The 23,436-nt window shown below is 35.3% G+C and overlaps 1 protein-coding gene across 1 annotated transcript; it reads right to left on the bottom strand.

The window, feature by feature from the left end:
* Nucleotides 1–4,195: 4,195 nt before the first annotated feature.
* LOC128204180 (proteasome inhibitor PI31 subunit-like) lies at nt 4,196–16,204 on the bottom strand. The gene is made up of 8 exons (XM_052905554.1): nt 16,064–16,204; nt 14,094–14,246; nt 12,761–12,843; nt 11,766–11,885; nt 11,129–11,230; nt 8,156–8,305; nt 7,532–7,603; nt 4,196–5,457 (listed from the first exon to the last, which is right to left on the bottom strand). Exons 1-8 carry the CDS (start codon nt 16,196–16,198, stop codon nt 5,406–5,408), a joined length of 867 nt encoding a protein of 288 aa, XP_052761514.1. The 5' UTR covers nt 16,199–16,204; the 3' UTR covers nt 4,196–5,405.
* Between the last annotated feature and the right edge of the window lie 7,232 nt (nt 16,205–23,436).

Raw genomic sequence — 23,436 nt, forward strand, 5'->3', positions numbered from 1 at the left:
TTTAATGAGATTGGTTCATATTACGTATGTTTACTTGGTTGGTAAAATACAAAATATCAAAGCCCGGACTCTGTGTGGATTGACAATTTACTGTATATAAAAACCAGCGGACCCCTTCAGGGTCGAGCATGCTTTTTGCTTACGGAATCTGAACATTGCGTCTTTGACGTCGCACATTACAAATGGTGGCCATTGTGGGGGATGTTGACAACTACCGACTCGGAGTTGCCTTACTCACGCGTTTCCCAGACCAAGGCTCGGGACGAGTCTCCTCGTAGGCCAGCTGACCCCTTCAGGGTCGAGCATGCTTTTCTCTTAAGGGATCTGTTGAGTCTTTGACGTCGCACTTTACAGTAAATAGCGCGGGACAATTTGACTGACAAAATCTCGTTTTAATGAATATGCATGAGGTAGGGGAGACTCGTCTTCCAATGAATTCACATGATAAAATTTAATATTCTTTCAATAACCATTAACTGTCAGTTACCTCATGGCCAAACGGTCTTGAATACTGTCAACAATTATTGTACTGAAACGGCAGACTCGGCCAAAGGTCTAAAATAATAGACGTGCTGTACGGGATTCTTCAAAACCTTTTGCCATATCAAAAATTGTAAAAAAAAACCGTCAACTTACAATTATTTGGACCAATCCGGCCCAATTCTGCTTTCGCTAGAATATTTTTCTACGGGGAAGCATCTGGTGCGGATCTAATGAAACTGCCTCATTAATGATTCATGATTAATTCAGGAGATTTCCTTATCCAAATCGCCCACGGTATACAGCGGAGCATAGCGTAGTAGTGTATCTGTGGTATCCTACGATGCACCGGTGTGAACGCGCTCAGTACGTCAGCACGTCTTGTCTCCCTTCGATTTTTTCTTACTAATCGAAAAGGGTTTTTTTCCGGTTCAATTGACCAAGCCCAAACTGTCATCTGTTCTTACATATAGTTAGAATTCAGTGCTTTTAGTTTATCAGTTATGAAAAGAAATAAAAATCAGTGAAAAAATAACTGTACTCTCCGCATAGTTTTTGAACACCAATCGTAAAATCTGTCTCGATGCCAACGTAATCGCACATATTTTGACCTTCAACAAGTAAAAAACATACGTTCTCGGAGGGGCTATTTCAGTCCGAGGTTGCGAAGCACATCTTTACTTGTACAACAGTGACATTGTTCAGCATTTTGTTAAAGTTAACAACGCTGTTACCATTATCGCTGTTAACCTCTTCACTGCTCTGGAAGTTGAAAGTTAACAATAATGTCGAAAATGACGTTGTTAACTTTAACAAAGTTCTGAACAACCTGACCTTTTGTTGGCCTTAAAAATCGCTACCTGTTGGTACAAAAAATCTGGTATTAAACGCTTTCCTCGTGGTTTTGCCCATGTAATTCCCGCTCATTTTGCACGAGCACATCAATACCGGTACTTGCAAGACGTATATAATAATTGTACATGTGTCCTTGATATCGATTACATGCTTTTAACTTGTATATCATTATTATACACATACATATATAATGTACAATTGTACATGTGTCCTTGATATCGATTACATGCTTTTAACTTGTATATCATTATTATACACATACATATATAATGTACAATTGTACATGTGTCCTTGATATCGATTACATGCTTTTAACTTGTATATCATTATTATACACATACATATATAATGTACAATTGTACATGTGTCCTTGATATCGATTACATGCTTTTAACTTGTATATCATTATTATACACATACATATATAATGTACAATTGTACATGTGTCCTTGATATCGATTACATGCTTTACATGCTGTACATCTCAGGGGCGAATCCAAGATTTGAAATTAAAGGGGATGTAACTTAGGGGCAAAACCTTTTGACATTAGGCCCTTCCTCAATTATCAAAATTTAAACAGTTTAAAATGTTTGCGGGGGGCCTCTTAACCGCTTGTGAATTACACACTATACAAATACTTGGGTATACTCAACAAATAATCCAAAACTTTAATAACGATTCTCAACATGTTTTTCATCAACATGGCGTAATGCAAGAACGTCCTATCTGCTTGCATTAATTAAATACAAACGAATCATTTTGCCTTCACACCTCGCTCAAGCTAATGTACACTGAGGAGGTCTTACAGTGTCAAAATCAATCTAGTCTTAATATCGGTGAAAAAAATAATAAATAAATATATACACTGAATTGGACCATATACGACAGAAATAATTCAGAATTTTTTGGGTAACGACTCCCGTTATGTATGCACCAGTCAATTGTACCCCCCCCCCAGGTCCGGGGATATACCGGGGAAATGGGCCGTGTTTCTACCTTTTAGGTGGCCCTGCAGTGCCTGGTGAATGCGGTGGTTTTGTCTTCGCGCAAAATATAGCGGGGAATTTGCCTTACCTAGGCTCCCTGGGTTGCGGCTGCATTTGGCGGGGATTTGACCATCAGTTCGTCCCTGCAGGACGGAGATTTTACCCGGGGTATTGCTGGACCGGAAGTCAAAGACCCCGCTATTCCCCGGACATGGGGAGTGGCGTGGTTACAATTGACTGATGCATTATCATATTCTTAGCGAGGGGCGTATGTCCAAAGATGCACCTCCCTGAGTTGCACCCTCTCTAAGGTGAAATCAAGGATCAACCCATGGTTTCATACATGTAAATGAACAGTATATTTGATTACATAGATGGAAGAATGTAGTTTTATTGTGCATTGTAAGTATTGTACAGCATTTTGAAACATAAATTTGAAGGGGCATAATACAAGGTAATAATTGTGTAGCATTTTGAAACATAGATCTGAAGGGGCATAATACAAGCTAATACTTGTGTTACATTTTGAAACATAGATTTGAAGGGGCATAATACAAGCTAATAATTTTGTAGCATTTTGAAACATAGATTTGAAGGGGCATAATACAAGGTAATATTTGTGTAGCATTTTGAAAAATAGATTTGAAGTGGCATAATACAAGCTAATAACTGTGTAGCATCTTGAAACATAGATCTGAAGGGGCATAATACAAGCTAATAATGCTGTAGCATTTTGAAACATAGATCTGAATGGGCTATATACCAGGTAATGATTGTGTAGCATTTTGAAACATAGATAAAAAGGGGCATAATACAAGCTAATACTTGTGTTACATTTTGAAACATAGATTTGAAGGGGCATAATACAAGCTAATACTTGTGTTACATTTTGAAACATAGATCTGAATGGGCTATATACCAGGTAATGATTGTGTAGCATTTTGAAACATAGATTTGAAGGGGCATAATACAAGCTAATACTTGTGTTACATTTTGAAACATAGATCTGAAGGGGCTATATACCAGGTAATGATTGTGTAGCATTTTGAAACATAGATTTGAAAGGGCATAATACAAGACAATAATGCTGTAGCATTTTGAAACATAGATCTGAATGGGCTATATACCAGGTAATGATTGTGTAGCATTTTGAAACATAGATTTGAAGGGGCATAATACAAGCTAATACTTGTGTTACATTTTGAAACATAGATCTGAATGGGCTATATACCAGGTAATGATTGTGTAGCATTTTGAAACATAGAATTGATGGGGCATAATACAAGCTAATACTTGTGTTACATTTTGAAACATAGATCTGAAGGGGCTATATACCAGGTAATGATTGTGTAGCATTTTGAAACATAGATTTGAAAGGGCATAATACAAGACAATAATGCTGTAGCATTTTGAAACATAGATCTGAATGGGCTATATACCAGGTAATGATTGTGTAGCATTTTGAAACATAGATTTGAAGGGGCATAATACAAGCTAATACTTGTGTTACATTTTGAAACATAGATCTGAATGGGCTATATACCAGGTAATGATTGTGTAGCATTTTGAAACATAGAATTGATGGGGCATAATACAAGCTAATAATGCTGTAGCATTTTGAAACATAGATCCGAATGGGCTATATACCAGGTAATGATTGTGTAGCATCTTGAAACATAGATAAAAAGGGGCATAATACAAGCTAACAATGCTGTAGCATTTTGAAACATAGATCTGAATGGGCTATATACCAGGTAATGATTGTGTAGCATTTTGAAACATAGATCTGAATGGGCTATATACCAGGTAATGATTGTGTATTAATTTGGAAAACATAGATTTGAACGGGGCATAATACCAAGTAATGAATGTGTAGCATTTTAAAACATAGATTTATTTCATTATAAATGCATAATAACAGAACACTCACAAGTTTAATAATATGTTCTTAATATAATCAAATAAATTAACAAAGAACAAAATGAAGCAAATTCAAAGAATGACACAACTGTCACGGTGGTTATTACTGTATAGGTAAGTATCATAACCCCATTGGCCAATTGTATACTGCTTGGATAACTTGTTTATGGTTACCTTAAGGCTTTGCACATTAAAATTATTTGATTGGTTAATATTAAGTTTTGGATAAATATTGACAAATCAAAAAATATTTTGGCCATTTTTTTCAAACCAAAGGCTTAAACTGTTTAATACAAAAACTTAAAGTTGCAACATTTTACTGTTTCCACTCATATTTATTCCATATTCCCGACAATAAGAATTTCTTAAATAAACACTGAATTGGAGATGTTGCATGTACTTTACAGGGTACTTTTTCCACTATATGAACATCAAGATTATGATCCAACAAATAATTTACACCTGTTGCAATAAATATATATAATTTTTATATATATAAATCTAAAATAAACGACATGACATGGGCTTATCTTTTTCTACATTCAAATGCACAAAAAGATGTTAAGTAAATATAGATCAATCATCCCATTAAAGTATTTTACCATCTGTCAAAAACCACTGGTGGCACATTCCGTTTCACTCAAGTTAGCACTAATGTAACATAGAGTACCGCGTATTCGCCCATATAATCTCTAATAGACCATGGTATGGCTAATCAAGTTGAATTCCATTCTAAATGGTCAAATTAAATTGCAACAAATGTACTCACAGGTAGTCAAAAATACAATAAATTACATTGGTGTAGAAATACAACATCTATAACTTTATACAGCATCCACTTGTTCAGATTTTATCTTTTAACCTTGTACGAAATCTTTAAATTGAAATAACAATTAAAATTGAAGTGTGATATATATATTTCGAAACTCCTACTGTGATACAGTTCAAATACAGAATACAAACTGCCAAAATTATCTAATAAGCATTCTGCATAAGGTTAAACAAACATTAAACTTAGTGTTTTTCCTTCTTTCCTCTTCTGAATGGATTATGCTGATATTACGGAAAAGCCGAAAAAAACCAGTTCTTAATTAAGTTCAACGAGTTAAGTTAAGCTGTTCCTTTCTTTCCTCCACCATCCCATCCCAGCATACACTGGTTTTTCACATGAACATGTCATCATAGTCTGGTGGCCTCATGTGGTCAGGATCAGGGCTGAAAACGATGGAAAACACCTGTGGTTTAGAACAATGGACAAACACCAGTGGCTTAAAACAACAGACAAACCTGTATGGCTTGAAATATGAACAATGGAAAAAAACTTTCAGCTGTACGATAAATTTCAGGGAAACCAGTGACTCCAAAGAAAGCGTTAATTTCGTAGATTTTTCGGTGTCAGATAAATGATACAGTTCTACTGCACGAATAGCCTTTATCTAGCAGAAATGAAACAATCACAGAAAATGAACAAAGGGAAATAATTCTCCAACAACAACCAACAGAGTTATAAGTTATATTGAATACTTTCAGAATAGATACATCTGTATATGAAGTTTGAAGTCAATAACCCAAAGACTATTAGAATGCTGCTCCAGACAAAACAATTAAGTACAAAAATGAACATAGGGCAAGTATTGTTATCTTCCTGGCAAAAATTAAACATCAAGATTAACAAGGGGCAATAACTCTTAACATACCAAAGACAGAGTTCCTTCGCATTGTGCCTCTCATCAATGATATTTATCTGTATATGAAGTTTGAGTAAAAACCTCATAAACTCTTAGAGATATGTTCCGGACAGTAAACAAGAGGCCCAAAAGGGCCTATGCTCTACTGGCATGGCTTTTGTGGTCATATCAATCCAGAGCATGTATGTATGGGTAAAAGGCAACAGACATATGGTTTATGTTTTGTGTTTGGCTTACCTGAAAATGTAGCACGTTCAACATCTGAGCCCAGAAAGTATTGTAAGCAGATTAGTTCCATGAACTATTTTAATATGTGCCAAGTAAAAGTCATCTGACAAAAAAAAATGCTTTCAAAACTGTACTCATAGTAAAAATTTCTGTAGTTTTAAAAAGTTAAAAAAAGTTAATCAAAAGGTCAAAGTCAAGGGCATCCTAGGACAACATCAATTTGAACAAACATTCACAATCAATTGTGCTGAGATGGATGCACGAACACACAAAAAGATTTTCAAACCTTTCCAGATTTATGTTTACCAAACCTGTGAACCCTGGGTGTGGCCAGTAATGACACCAGGTGCATAACTTAAACATTCACAACCAATTTTGTTAAGATGAAGGCGCAAACTACAGAACTTAAAGCTAAAAAATGGCCTTTGGGCTTTCAACAAGAACAAGGCAGAGTAATTCACAAAATCAGCTGCAGAAGCAAAAAGCAAATTGTCTCTCAAAATCCTAGACTTGCAAATTGTCTCCCTTAACTCTAGACTTGAATTTACATGTACATGTAAACTTGGCTAAAAATAGAATTTGCTCATGCAGACCTGGCTAAAAATAGAGGGCATTTCTTTAAAACTTTCATGGCCCATAATCTAGGCATTCATGGGCGGATCTGGCTGGTTTTCGAAAGGAACCGAGCTCTAATGGATATCTAGATACTGTACAAGTTTCATTGAGATACAATAAAAACTGAAGACTGTATCGTGTTCACAACCAATTGTTTACAACCAATTGTTTACACAATAGCATTTTTTTATACTATCAAGGGCAATAATCTAGGCATGCATGGGCGGATCTGGCTGGTTTTCGAAAGGAACCCAGCTCTAATGGATATCTAAATACTGTACAAGTTTCATCGAGATACAATCAAAACTGAAGACTGTATCGTGTTCACAAGCAATTGTTTACAGACGCACGAACGCACGACCGCACGGATGCACATACTACGTACACATTACCATCGCATAAGCTCTTCTGGCCTTTGGCCAGTAGAGCTAAAAATGAGTATAAAATTGAACAAAGTGCACTAATTCTTAATATACCGAAGACAGAGATATGGTTGCTTTGCACTTGACCTCTCATCAATAAATTATAACTGTATATAAAACTTGAAGAACTCTCAAAGATTTGAAATTATGCTCTAGACAAAAGTACATTAAATTTTTAAGAATGAGTTCTGATCAAATTTCGGTACTTGGCTACTAGTTATTTCACCAAATGACATGAGGTATACATATTACACTGAGTCACAGTTGTTTAAATTGTGAGATTTTTATGTCAAGATTTTTTATTATAATGCAAATCACTGTTTAGAACATACATACCCGGGTCTCTGCCCTGGGTGGGTGCCAGGGGGTCCAAACGGGTCAAACCTCGCACCAGGGGGCACTGCACCTCTGTTAAGAAAAGGCTTACTTTATATCATAGGAACAAGCTCGAAACTAGTTTTATTAGACCAGATTTTGTTTAAGATCTGCATCCGTAAATAAGGAGAAGAAGGCAGGGGGCACTGTATTCTTTATTATTTAAACAAAATAAAAAATGTTTGGGGGTGGATTTGAACAAGGGAATGCCGAAAAAGAATTTAAAAATACTTATCGCTGTGGCCTGAGTCAGAAAAATAACACAGATTAATACTGAATAGATCAGAAACTAAGGACCACGAGTTTTGATTTGTTCAAAAATAGCAGTACTTAAGCATGCACTCTAACAATTTGACAGTTTAACACTTTTTTTGTCACAGAATCAGCTGATTTTGGTGCCTTCAATTCAGTCATATAAAATAGCTTACTATAGAACAGATATTAATTATTTGGAAAGCCGTCTGAACAGCTGAAGACAGCACATGGATACCTTCCAAATATCAGCTCGCACCCCAATCTCATGGAGTCAAATTACAAACAATCGTTTACCCTGTTTAGTTTAATGTTGTAAAAACAGGTATATACCGTGGTAGCCTTGAAGGCAGACCAGCACTGGGGTCCATCCCAAATCTGGGTCCACGTCCCCCTCTCATGGGGTCGAATAACATCCCACCACCACTCCTAAGGGGGTCAAGGTCGCCACGACCTATCGAGAACGGGTCATCTGGGTCCTGCCTGGAAACATGAATATGATTAAAACTTCAGAAAAATATTTCCCTCTTGTGGTTTTACAGGTCAATAGAGTCTGAGTGATTAAAAAACAAAGCAATTACAGTGACAACCATTAATTCCCTATAAGGTCACCTGGCATGTTGCAATATTCACAAATGCACAAATTTGTAAGGTAATTAACTATACACACAGCAGGCAAAAAGAAAGAATGATTAAATCCTGAATATCTGCCAGGAGAAGAATATATGTTTGACACTCACCTCAAAGGCTTATAAATATCAAATGCTTATTTAAAACAATCGTATTAAGGCCACTCCTTTTTTATTTTTTGGTTTACTAGAATTTTTGGGATTAAAGGCCACCGGGCGGTCGAAAAAAAAGAAAAAAAAAAAGGAAAAAAGTCACAAAACATACTCTTGAAGGGTAAAAATCAGAGAACAACATAAAAACATTGAAAATTTATATCATTTACATGACATTTTAAATTTTTAAACTGCTATTAATGCATGTTTTAATACACTCAAAGTTTCAAAGTTCTAATTAAACACACAGTTTAAATCTTACATACTGTGCATATAAAACATCAATGAAATTGACTATAAAACATATTTACATGTATAAACTACACTTTTTATCAAAGATACATTGAATATCACTCAGCATTTGTTAAGCTTCAAGGGTATGTTAAAGCAAAAGTGGATGCAGAACACTAAACTGAACAATATTAAATTGAAAGAAAAGAGAAGGCAATTTTACGCATTAAAATACAAAAAAATGCACTGTATTAAAACAATACATACTATTTTCTAAACATTGTTTCAGTTATTTCAATATTGGAAAATGCCAATAAAGTGCAATAATTACCAATTTTGTAAATAAGGAAGTAACATTTTATGAAGACATTTGAGCTTTAACTTTGTGAAAGCAATTCCTGAAAAAATAAAAACCAAACTAGACCTAGATTTGAGTTTTAATAACCTTTACCATGGTGGGTCCTAGTTGTGTGTAACTCGATCCATGCTAAGTTCGGATATTTTCGGACCGGGATATTTACCATGGGATGTTCACCAAATCCATTTCAAATTCAAATCTTGCAGCAAATTACCACATCAGTACATAAAAATCACATAACAAAATAATAAATCTAGCATGTGACTTAACTTTATGTACCAATGATAGTAACAGAGAAATCCATAATTATGTATCGGATATTTTCATCTTCTTCCAACTCCGCCATTTTGTGTATACACGAGTTCACAGAGCATCTATACTTCATGCTTGTTTATTTTTCATTTTAAAGAGTATTCCTTGGTTACAACAACATAGAGAAATATCAAGTTCATTACAAATTGAAATGGACTTATTCAAAATAGTTTTCCGTGTTATTTTATCTAAATGTTTTGCACACAACTCATGGCATTAATATTAAAATGTCATTGAGACATATGTTCAACTCTTTCATTGTTTTTACTCTACTATGAGTATCTACTAACCCAAACATGAATAAACATGTAATCTAGAATAAACACAAGCTTAACATTGACTCAATAACAAGTATTTCCAAACCATTTTGTGATTTCAAATCCATAAACACCATCGACCGAACTTGTGAAACTAGGTCACCGGTGTCAACTTAGAAATTTTACTTTCGATTTCACCACTCACACTTAGTGCACTGTTATTTGATATTTAACCATAAAATGTTATAAAATGTTTTTCTCACACATAATTTACAGATATTTGTGTCTACTAATTCGATGGCAGCCGCTGACAATTTTATTTTTTATCTATAAACAACAATATTTTCATGACCTAAATTGGCGGGGAATAACAACAATCACGTGACAGTTATTGTTTGTGTCGGCTGTTAAACTTGCCAATGTTTATTGCTATTGTTATTTTAACAACTCCTGCATATTTTAATTAATTATTTCATACAAAGAATGACTGCTATCGTGAATTCCGCCATTGCCATCAGCGCTGCCATAACAGTTGACTGGCTCACATGCTATCACTATAAATTGGCAAATACGGCCACGGAACAACAAACCAGTCGAGATCTACTGCATTCGTACTCTTATCTGTGCGTTTTTCTTTCGTTTCGCACCAAAATCAATATGGTCGGGAAAATAATTTTGAAAAAATAGTGAAATTCATTTTTTTATTTTTTTTGTACTTTTCGGAAAATTAGACCCGCCGGTTTTGTAAACCAATTTATATAAAAGTAGTGGCCTAAAGACACTTTCCTACAAATATTTTGGCATTTTTAAACTATCTCATTATATTGAAAAATGTGTGAATGAGCATCAGTGAAAGCAAAATCAGAGATGTCTAGTAGATAAAAAATTGGTGGTTACATACAACTAATTTAAAAAAATAACCTTTATATTTTAACAAAACTCCAACCCTAACCTGTTTTGTTCAAACAAGAGAGATAACTTGATTATAATTTAAGGCAGAGTTGTGTTCCTTGCTATAAATGTGCCTATTGTCTCTGGCAACATGTGTACCAAGTTTCATTACATTGTCTTCAGCCTATTTTTAGTAATGGCCACTGTTGAAGTATTGTACGACTCTGCAAGAAATGCTGCTAAAGGCAGAGTTATAAGTCTTGCTATATAGTTGCCTATTATCTCTGACAACAAGTTTCATAACATCATCTTCAGATTAGTTTTAGTTATGGCCACCATTAAAATTTTGTATAACGCCACAACCGATGTTGCTCCACCACTGATGATGCAAACCACTGACGACTGTAATAACATCAATGTTATGACAATGCCTAGACTTCTATTTCTTCGAAAAACAAGAGCACTTCCTAATTACCATGGCTGTGTAGGTCTGGGCCTTCTATTGCCTGTGCCCGGCACTCTGAGTGGATCGTCATCATCATCGCGCCTCGGTTGTCTTGATTGACCTCCCCTCTCCCTAGTTATTGGGGAAAAAACATAGAGAATAATTGTTGAATGTTGGAGTAACATTAAAAAGTGATCATAGAAATCAATATTTTCACATTTGGCACAGAAATTGACAATTTAATACATAAACAGAATTTAAACAAATTTTCTGTTTCTTTTACGTTAAAATTTAAGAAAATTTCAATTTAATTCGCATTATAGGAAAGTCGTGTGAGAAATACAATATCATACCATTCTAAATGAACACAGGCTTTCAAGTGACAAAAACAAAAATGAAGGTGGGGGAAATAGGGATAGTAGAGCTTTTTTATTACCTTTTTGGATGCAAAGAACAGGTTCAGATTTTCACACAAGTACTTTGCATTAAAAGCAAAAATTTGACAAAAAGCAAAGTTCAGTTTACTAGTGCATGGTACAATATATATTTGGTGACACGATATGGAAAAATATGGGGTCACCGCGTGAACAGTCCTGGACCAATGGTGTTGCGTCATTTATGTTGGAGGCGTGATATATATTGTAATGAATCATCAGAACAAGCCTACCTCTCCCTGGAGTTGCTTCTCTCCCTTGACTGGCCTGCACGGGGACTCGTGGTAGACTTCATCTCATCCAAGATCTCCTTTTTGAATTCCTTATTGAGGTCGTTTACATGCTTCAAAGCTCTGAAAAATATGCATGAATTTACACATGAAACATTTATTTTAAAGCTGCACTCTCAAAGATTGACAGTTTTGACATTTTATTAGTTTTTGTTACATAATCCGATATAAGATCATTCACAATAGAACAGATTTTATTATTTTTGAAAACTGCCAAAAATTTCATTTTTCTTAAAGAGTTGAGTTAGTAACGCTTGTAGCCATAAAACATCAATTTTCAATATAAATATGATTATCTGAGGTCGGATCTGTTGTCAGCAGTCTTGTATCACTGGTTTCCAAACATTTTTGCAAAAAAATGGCTCATTCAGACAAAAAAGTTTTCAAAATGTTCTATCTATCTATGAGAGCACAGCTCTCAGGCAAGAGTTCACCATTTGGACCAGCTTATTTTTTGGTTATTTTTATGAAAATATAACTCAGCATGTAATTGAGCTTTTCAGCTTGAAAAGACTGAGATCAACATCATTACAGACAAGTCTGATACCAATGTTTTTCATTCCATAATCTGTATTGGGTAAGCATGTTTTTGGCATACCTTTTGGGATATAATTCATATAAAAAATATATAACAGAATGATGGTTGTTTCCCCTTTGATGATAAAATATCATTAACCTATTTTAAGGATACCAAGTTTGCTAATAACTATTTGTACGTTTGTCAAATTTAGAGTGCCAACATTGTAAATACAGATTTTGCCACATCAGGGGACATAACTCTGGAGTGACTAAGACACTGTGGCTGGTTATAAGACCTGAACCTCCTTAAAAAATGGGAGTGGTCGCTAATTTAAATGAAAGATGTATATTTCATTTCAAAAAAAAAAATAGCAGCCATGAAATCTACAAAAAAACCCATAGATTTTGTGTGGCCTTACTTTTTGTATGAAGACAAATCCTCCGTAGCAAAGTCAGCTATTCTGATGTTCATTGTAGCCACTCTCTGATCCTCGCGATCCTTCTGTTAAAATACAAACAGGATTTGAATAAACTGTGACAAGGCACAAATGATCCTATAAACATTTAAGCAACACATATGCCACCATAGTTTTTTGTGGTTGAAAGGATAATTGTCATTGTTACTTTCAAGGCATTTTGTGTATGAACCATACATAATATGCCAAGGCTGTCTCTCAGCTGCAGTGGCTTAGACTAGGGCCTTTCCAAAGGGGAAATTTCGACAACAAAAGGGAATTTTGAATAACACTAACATGTATTCTATAATACTTTCAATATAAATTGATGAGTCATATGTTAAAAAGAAGCACATAACCATCTTGACCATATTTTTTGTCAATTTTGGTCAAAACTTTGAATCATTAACGCACTTAACAGGAAAAATCTGGAGGTTTTTTCTTACACCAGTCCAGAACAAAGCAAACTCATAAATGGCAGTATTTTAAGATCCTAAGTTTAAATATTTTTGTTTTGTTTTAAGAAGCGATTTTTTTTGGTGCAATTTACTGCCTTCTAAAGGTTGAAACAGCCTTTGAATAAAACAGTCCATTTTTCCCCAAAAAATAATCCCAATTTGATTAATGTAGATTACGTCACAGACCTATAAACCATTTTTATCGGTCCGTTATTACGTTAATGAACAAAAAAGCAATGAATTTCTTGAAATATAAACAAAATCTTTACAAAACTTACTCTTTCACAGCATAATGTAAGCATAAAAAAGTTAGAACATGTATATTTACCATTATATTAGATATTTTGGACTGATTTTGTATTTTTCCCAAACTCAACTTTTTTTCCCAATTTGCAAGGCACACGCGGTAAAAATAATAAAAAATATATGACTGTTTAGGATTTAGATTATACATTTTGGGTTTATAATTGCTTAAAGTAAAATAACAGCAACACTGTACACAGTAAATCTCACTAAATCTTCTACAAAGTCAACTCCCTTTGCCACCCAAGTATTGACTTGATTTCAGTTTTTCACTTTAATGATATTTAGTTTTAATTTACTGTTTGCTCTGTTGTTTTGTCAAAATCTTGATTATACCCCGCTAAACAAATGTTCTATGCCTGAAAGCTGCCAGTAGGATAATTGGTCCCAGAGTTAAAAAACATTCGAAAAAAAAATCAAGATTTTGTGTGAATTTGATCTTCATCATGTGATATGGGTGACCGCAGAAATAACTGTACAGCAAAGGGAAGAAACCTCTACTTGAAGTTTAGTATTAATATCTTTTTTACACTCACCCAAAAATGTACCAGAAGAGTTCCATCGACAGCGATGACTTTCAGCACATAAACGCCCCTCTCAGACCTATATCTAAGCACATACAAGTCTGGCGTCATGTTCCAGCCATCAGGTAACATCTCTGTCTCTTCCTCTGGGTCATTTTTACCTGCCTGAAGAGAAATAGTTAAAAAATACAAAAAATAAATTATATCAATTACTAAGTTACAGTAACATTTATATTTGAATCATTTGTTTGGTTTATAAAAGTTACAATTATGTTACAAGGAAAAGATTTTAAGCCAAGAAGTAACATGCAGAGACTTTTTTTTATTAGAGTCCATTATCATAACATACCTATCAGTTAAATGCTAATACAAGAAGGAACTTGTATATCATTTTGTATCACAAGAAAAAAAGAAAATGTGTCTATAAAAGTTCTGCGAAAGTACCCACTTGGCCAAAACCCGTGACAAGTAAAAATCCTTGTAGACAAGTTAGAACTTTAACCTGGCAGCCTGATCTGATTGCACAAGTTAAAAAAAAACACAGGAAAAGAAACTGAAATTATTATCAAAATAAAAATACATCAAAACAGCAACAATCATTTGTGTTTTACTTGAATGCTTTTTGATAAACTGCTGCAATGCATTGCAGTTAATACATTTTTTCACAATAAACCATATTTTGTTCAAAAGTGCTTTTATAGTTCATAGTAATACTGTTATAAGCAAATAAAATGTTACCGGTTTCAGTTCCAGAAAAACCAATAAAGAAAAACATTTGTTGAATCATGAAGCTTCTATTCTATTCTGACTATGTCATGAGAGAGTTTGTTTTTAACCATTTGGCAAAAAGGGAGTTCCATGCTCATTCATAATGAATCCACCAACATAATAATGATACTGCTCCACTAGTAATTGTAGCATGGTTGGGGTGCTAGAGAGTTGGAGCATGTTTCCAAAGGGAACAAGTTCTTATTGTGTAGATGGTATAAAATATCATGCAGGGATTTCATTCTGTTTAGAATAAGCAGGGTTAATTACTTAAAGTAGGCTGGGTCATGGGGAACATTTCTAATCAAGTTCAAAGTGGCAGCAATTGAAGTAGCAGGAGGAATAGACAGAATTGCCTGGGTATTAACATGACTCTGGCATCATTTTAATAGCCTTGATAATGACACCACTGAATGTCATTGAAAGGCTGTATAAAAGTTGACATACATGTACAAAAAACTATACCCATTAGCATTGAATGATGAAATGAATATAATAAAATTGCACTTATGCACCAGTCAATTGTAACCACAGCCCCCCCTGGTCAGGGGGTATACCAGGGATAGCCGGGGATAGCCGGGGAAAAGGGCCGTGTTTTTTACTTTCAGGTAGCCCCGCAGTGCCAGGTGAATGCAGTGGTTTTGTCTTCGCTTTTAATATAGCGGGGAATGGGCCTTACCTAGGGTCCCTGGGGTGCGGGGTCATTTGGCGGGGATTTTACCATCTGTTCATCCCCGCAGGACAGGGATTTTAGCCGCGATTGGATGGACAGAAAGTCAAAGTCCCCGCTATTCCCTGGACCTGGGGGGGCCGTGGTTACAATTTACTGGTGCATTACACACAAAGTTTATTCATCGTAAATGTTTTGGTATAACTCCTTTAACAGTACATTTAATAAACATTATATGAAACGGTGAAATGTAAATGGCAGAAGACATAGTATAGTCGTTGATCATGCCATTTGAAAATAAAATGTTGCTAATAAATACATCAAGTCATTTCAAGAACAAACATAAGACAAAATAGATTGCATTCAATTTCTTATCGAGCAAGTTAAAAGTTCCAATATGTAAACCTTTCTAAAGTATCATCGTCAAGTTTTTTTTAACAAATATTGTTAAATCTTGTACATGAAAAAGCATTTTTCAAAATCTTGTTTTACTATTGAAAGTGAAAGTAGGATGCAAATCGAATACCAGAGTATGTCAACATACTTTTTCACCAATACCAATGCATTGAAACCCAGATGATATTATTTTCCAGTGCAAAACACATATTATTCCATCTTGAGGGCTTCTTAACGTCGATTTTACTGAATTAAACATCAACTCCATTCCAGCAGACGCCATCTTGTATTGTTCGTTACATTTTATATTCACCGCAGCGTTTTCCGGTTACACAAAACCATTACTTATAGCATATTTATAAGCAAGCATCAGTGTCTGCCATTCGGAACTCCTCGGCCATTTTATCGAAAACAACCTCGGATGTATGCCGGTACATCTGTTGAAGTAGTTCGTAAAATTTTGAATTATATCATTAGTTAAATGTAGTGTTTTAGAGTTGTATTTATTGATCTAAGTTTAAATTTATTGTCATTGAATTGTATTATAGCAAACATAATGAAGAATCCCAAGAGTTAAGTCACAAAGTTTAACTGCTAAATAAAATTACTACGCGATCTACTTGCAGCGGACTTAAACGTACCACTTTTTGAGTGTGTAAACCATCCAAATACATCCGAGGTTGTTTTCGATAAAATGGCCGAGGAGTTCCGAATGCAGTGTCTGCATCTGGTTGCATCATAATACTAAATTAATCGTATTTATATAAGTGTAATAATCTTCATACAGTTACTCTTAATAAAAATAAGACATTATAGTCAGTGGTATTATATTAAAGTCAAAGATTATAAAATAAAATTCCATAACATTATTTTAATTACTAGCACTAGCGGATCCATGTTCATGCCCATCGTCCATGTTTACTTGTTATTTCAAGATCGGAGAAAAAAGTTATTAAATACGCCCATATGCACCATTTAGGACTAGAAATTGTCACAAACTTCTTGGGAGAATACGCTAAACCCCCTGACAACAATTTCAACCAAATAGATTTTGGTTCTGAGGGAGGGCGCAAGTAAAAAGTTACATCCTCTCTATCGTCGATTCCTGGATTCACCCGAACTATAGTATACGAAATAAAAGTAAGTTTGATCGCAATCGTATTTAAATTCGCGCTTTCACGCTCAAAGAAAATCAGTAACAGTAACAGCTAGCTGTTTGCAGCTATATACATGTATCGTCCAGACCATTATCGACTTAAACCTCGTCTGTAACTCCGTCGCTTACAGAGCACCCTGTTTAGCTTACGATTGCTCTCCTCAAACCATTTAAATCATTTCTAGCTAACCTAAAATTCACGTTGATCCCAGTTTTCATGAAAGTTGACCTTGCTATGAACGCGAATATAGTAGTCCCGTTATCACAAAATATAGTGACACGTACTCCATTGGTCAAGTTATCACAAATCATAACACCACCGTCGGCCTGGTTATCAAAAAACGTAAACAGCCCATTGGCCTCGTGTAAACGAAATATAACATTTCCGTTTACCTATTTCATCCCGTAATTTCCCACTGACCTAGGTACCCCCATCGTCCAATTACACCTGATACACTACATCGCTTTCCGTGGGTGATTTAACTAGGGAATTCTCCTAATCAAGAATAATTATTGAAGCAGTTTCAATAAGGTTGTTTTCGATGGAAAATGGCCGAGGTGTTCCGAATGCAGTTATCAATAAAAACAAGAGCACCGCCCGCGGGTGCTGAACGCTAGTCTGATTTTATCCCTGGCTTTTATGGTTTATTTATTTCATATTGTACTTTGGATAGTGAACAGATATTCCAAACTTGGAAAATGATAGCTTAAATAGTTTGCTTGTAAGTGACCCAAGCACAAAACTTTAAAAAATCAGACTAGCTAAAAATTACAAAGTCCAAAAATACTAAAATATCCCCCCCAACCCCCTTCTCCAAATGTGTGACTCAAAAACCCGTTTGATATATTGAAGGCATTATCCATTTATTGTCTGTGAAAAAAAATTAAAATCATTCCAACAAAAAATAATGAAGCTATATGTCCAATTCTCAAAATCAACCAAAATCCATCAAAATTATGTTTTTACCCCCCCCCCCCAAAAAAGGTATGATTCATAACCTTTAAGGGAAAATGTGGAGAAGGGTATTAGATGAACAAGTTCCCCTAGTTTCAAAGTGATAGCTTTGATAGTTTCCATGTAATTGACCTAAACTCAAAACTTAACCAACGCCGACGACGACGACAATCAAGTGACGACAATTGCTCGTCATTTTTTTTCAAAAATCAGACGAGCAAAAAACGCCAACATTGTCTGATGAACAGTAACACCTCTTACATTTACGTCATGAATAAAATAACGATATTTGACAACGTATTGTTTTATTATTGTCCGTTTTACATTGCCAAATATGAACTGGCACTCAAGGGCATACACAGTGTCCATTATTGCCGCAGTGGGCGTGGCCATGCTGGCAGTGATGATGGGAACAATCCACACCGTGACATGCTGAAATGAAAACAGAAGTAACTTGAAAACGCATTTGAGGCGCTATGGGCATTTTTATTATTACCAAACTAATTTCAGTTTTGGTTTCAAGGGTTTCGGCGGTTTGAACACCTGTTTCGAAAGGTTTGCTTGAAGTAACAAATTGATGTAGGTAAATCCTGTGGTAATTCCTAATTACCTGTTACCTGTGTGGTATGCATGTTTATACAATGGATTTTGGTTGTAATCACGACGTTGTTCCAATGTCGTAACTCCGACGTTGTTCCAACGTCGTAACTCCTACGTTGTTTCAACGTCGTGATTCCGACGTCTAAATTTTTTTCATTTTCAACCAATATACAACGCCTATCCAACGTCAGTTTCTGACGTTACAACGTCTTCCCAACGTCACTTGTTTGCTGGGTATGGTTTTGCGTACAGCTTCGACATGATGGAGCTTCTGCATGTAAGGCTCATTATTTCTAAAATTTTAAAAACAATGATACCGCAAATGGTCTTTGCCTGTTTTAATTAAATGGTATTCCAATACACGTGTTGGATCACTGTCCGCCATGTTTTTTTTTTCAAAGTGAGCTAGTTTTCGGATGGAACGAACCGACGAAACCGCCTTGATAGTTTCGATAATATCAAAAACTAGGTTCGGTTTTCGTAAAATAAACGATAAAACTGGTTTTCATCTTATTTGAAACTTTTACAATAAATACACAGTGAAACCAATATAAAACCAAAACTATTTAATCACCAAGAAAAAACGCCCTAAAGCTCAAACTGTGTTTATTGCTGTTGGGTCAAGATACGTTTAAATAGGGGATTTGTAGTGTGGGCATATGATTTGATTTGCCTGATAAATAACGGTGTCTCTTGCATGAGTGTATTCAAATTAAATAACAAGAAGGTACACAGGTTGCCGACGACAAAGAAATGAATCTTAAAAGTGGGTAATTATGATTGAAACCGTATATGTTTTCGTGATCGGCCAAATATCGGTGGTAGTCGATTAATGATCACCGTGGGCCGAGTGTAAACGATCGCCGAAGACGTTTTGCACCCTTACAATTGTCCAAATGATTTTTTTTAGGCTATAGGGTGGCAATGATTTCCAGAGAATACACCAAAAATCCAGCAGTTTAGAGTAAAGTAAACCAAAATTATAAGAATATATTTTTTGGCAAATACATTCTAATTAAAGCTGCACTCTCACAGATTGAACATTTTGACAACTTTTTCATTGTCTTGAAACGAGCCAATTTATGCGAAAATGCATGGAAACCAGTAATATAAGACTGCTGACAAAAAATCAGATCGCAGATTTTCATATTTAAGTTAAAAAAACTTATGTTAATGCATTTTTCTTGAACCGATAGTAACGCTTTTAGCCATAATACATAAATGTTCGAACGGAAATATGAACATCTGCGATCTGATCTTTGGTCAGCAGTCTAATATCACTGGTTTGCAGATATTTACGTAAAAATTGGCTTATTCCAAGACAAAACATAAAACATGTTGTCAAAACGGTAAATCTGTGAGAGCGCAGCTTTCAGATATAATTATAACGTACGGTCGGCGACGCAGGTGCAGAATCCGTTTTGACATCTCTCAACGTCTCCACCGTGACATACAGTGGTGGTGTCGCTTAGGCAAAATGCGTCCCCTGTGCACGCCTGGCTCCTCACGTGTACAACTGCTGCAATATATATGGAGAAGGGGGTCAGTGTAAAATGGGGGTCCCATGTGACAGTGCTATACACTGGTGCACGTTAAAGAACCAAGGTAGCTCTAACCAGGGTTATGCTCCATAAAACCTAAAATGACTAACAATCTTAACGGAGCATTCGCCGAATGGGCAAGGCCCGAGTGCGAGTATAAATAAGTTGACATACACACTCCGTTTTGAGGGTCACGAGAAAGTATCTCTACTGGGTATCGAACCCACAACCTCTTGGGTGAGAGACATCCATACCACCAGAGCAGCTCCACCCTTCACATATGTTTTTGTTTTGATATAACCAACACTATGTATCAAATGTATAAAGTTTTATTTGTTAATGGTTTGCAGCGAAACACTCTCTAAATCTAAAAAGTATGTATGAATACTATGAATACACTTACCAACAGCAGCAAAGATGCAAAGCACAATAGCATCCTTCATTTTAAAATTGTAATAAGTTAATAACTGCAATGAGATTTGCGAAATAAGATTCAGGTCAAAACCGACCGTGCTTAAATACCAACTTTTGTCCTACATCTGATGTTTTCTCACAGCAGTTCGTAAACGAATTGCACGATTTGTTAAAGACACAGCTCTTAATCAATGGAAGATAGACAAATTTACTACTCATGCTGTTTGTAAAAGTATCTGACACTGATACAATGTGCATTAATAACAAAATTGTCACAAGAAACATTCAAAATTTCGACTTGTCTTCAGACAATAATTCACAGGAGTAAGCATTCACTAACTGTTACAGTTGAGGACCAGAATGCCTTTCTTTAACATGAATGACAAGAAAAAAAAGTCGCTTGAACTGCCTGGTCTAAATAATTTTTTATTACACTTTTACACTTTCTATGTTTAAGTAATGATCAGCAATGTCTGTGCAAAACAGTTATTATGACCTTAACCTTGACCTATATTCACTTCCTCTTCCGGTCAAGTACAACCTACATCATGCAATTAGCGGTCATATAATATTTCCTCCTTAACACATCATTTGGACAAGGTGTATGTTTCTGTAACAGATGAGCATACTAGTATCGTCCTTGATGTTTGTTTATTTGAGCTTATCAAGGTCCGTCCGAGCCCATTGGTTGCGTTCACAGTGATTTGGTGGGAATGAACTCATGCTTTGGTGTCATTTGACCTGTACAAAATTTGGTGACAATTGACCTAAAATAATTTTTTTCTCTATTTAGGCATTTCGAGATAGTCTGACATTGTTAACGTGCAGTAATTCATAGTTATTTGATTCTAGATAGTTGGTAGGAGTGACCCCTTTGGTAAATCTGAAGAAAAAATGAATATTTTACTTTAATGTCACTAAATTTTGTACAGATCAAATGACACCAAAGCAGGAGTTCATTCCGCCAAATCACTGTGGTTGCGTTATGGCTTGACCCCGCCGTAAGTGATATGATACAGACTTGACAGCTGAATTCGCAGTCAAATCCAGACATACGATGACGAATAGAAACAGAGTGAGGTACAGGAGATCCGAGTGTGATACCCTAGCTTTTTTGCAGAGACGCTTTGCATAGGTTCTTTAACGCGCTCGGTGCAAAGCATCGATACACGGGATATAACTTTCCTGGGTTGAACCAGTGCTGAGTATAGTTTGTCAAAGTATTCCATACTTATATTGCAATAGTGATAATCGATGTTTAAAATTTACTTCTATGAACCAATCAAATTATGTAAATGTACAAACTGGCCGCATTTGAAGGATTAGTTGTGGTTAACTATCAATATTTTAAAGCAGAAATAGTAACTTTAATGATATGCTTTCCGGTGATTTTTGGAGATTTATCAGTGGAATAAAAATGATATTTCACTGTTTTAACTTTCAAATCAAACGACAGCGCGCACAGGTCTGGAACACAATTTCAACGACGTCATATGACGTTACGTACGATCGGATACTTGTATTTCAGCGATCTTTTCTGAAATCCTACATTTATTAGCCGCCATGTTTTTTTTTTCCTTTTTTTTAAACTTTAGGCATATAATTAACAGAAAAAATGTTTGTTTCAGTTTAACATTTGATCAACAAAATTCAATAAACAATGTGTGTATCACACGTGATAATAACGTCATATATGTTACGTCGGAAGGCAATATTTTGCTCAAAATGAAGACTTTAATCAAAAATAACTTTTCTTTTACTACACCATATTAAATGAAACAAAGGCCAGTCTTTGCCGCTTAAAGAGCCCCACTTTTGTTTTATAACCGAAGTTTGATAAGGTGATTAGTTTCATCAAACACTTCGACAAACCTGTTTCCAAAACAATGTTTTGACAGTGCTCCGTCAGGCGGCCGTATTGTGAAAATGTTTGTCGAAGTGTTATAAGAAACTAAACACTCAATCAAACTTTGGTAAAAGATCGAAGGCGGGGCTCCGTAAGCGGCATAGACTGCGCTATGTTTCATTTAAAATGGTAAAGAAATTGAAAAGTTATCTTTGTTTCAAGTCTTCAATCGAAGCAAATTATTGCCTTCCGACGTAGCATTTATGACGCAATATATCACGTGGTATACACACACTGATAAAGCACTCAAAGCTAAGTCACTCGTGAAGTATAACTTTTGATGTTCACGTTGAGTGGGCATAACAAACGGCTTTCTCAAAACTAAAACGGCCCTTTAAGGCACACATGTCTAACCTATTATCTACAGCAATAAACCAAGGATAAGTGTTCGCCGCTTATCTGATGCAAAGACACGAAATTGAACCATATATTTCACCGCGTCTGCGAAAATGAGTCCTTATGGAGGTAATTGTGTTAACGGCAAAAAATGATAATGAAAAATATAACCATGGTATATGATTGCAAAACAAACTTATAGGAATCTTAAAATTGAATGTGAAAACTAAGATAGCTTAGACGGCCTGCTTATGAGGCTCAAAACCTCGCAAAAATGAAATTTTGCTGTCGATTTCACATATCTTAATGCCATCAGGCATACATACAATGTTTGTTTCCATTCTTTCGGAGCTCCTCGGCCATTTTTTTATCAAAAACAACCTCGAACGTATATGGACGGTTCACATACTCAGAAATCAGAAATCGATACACTTTAAGTCCCCTGCAAGAAGGTCGCGTAGTAATTTAATTTAACGGTTTAACTTAACGACTTAACTCTTTGGAATCGTAATTATGTTTGCAATATATTATGGTAACAAAGAACATTTTTGCTCTAATGTTTAATTCATGTCGTATAAATTATACATAAAAACACTGACTGAATCCTATATAA

This window comes from Mya arenaria, chromosome 10 (assembly GCF_026914265.1).
Source record: "Mya arenaria isolate MELC-2E11 chromosome 10, ASM2691426v1".
In the NCBI taxonomy this organism is placed as follows: domain Eukaryota; kingdom Metazoa; phylum Mollusca; class Bivalvia; order Myida; family Myidae; genus Mya; species Mya arenaria.

Bases quoted from the DNA above. Each gene is read 5' to 3' on its own strand.
- LOC128204180 (XM_052905554.1), bottom strand. From the start codon at position 16,198: ATGGCGTCTGCTGGAATGGAGTTGATGTTTAATTCAGTAAAATCGACG. The intron at 11,886-12,760 runs GTAAGGCCACAC...CATATTTTTCAG, and splicing joins GATTTGTCTTCATACAAAAA to AGCTTTGAAGCATGTAAACG. The intron at 5,458-7,531 runs GTATGTATGTTC...CATCGTTTTCAG, and splicing joins CACCCAGGGCAGAGACCCGG to CCCTGATCCTGACCACATGA.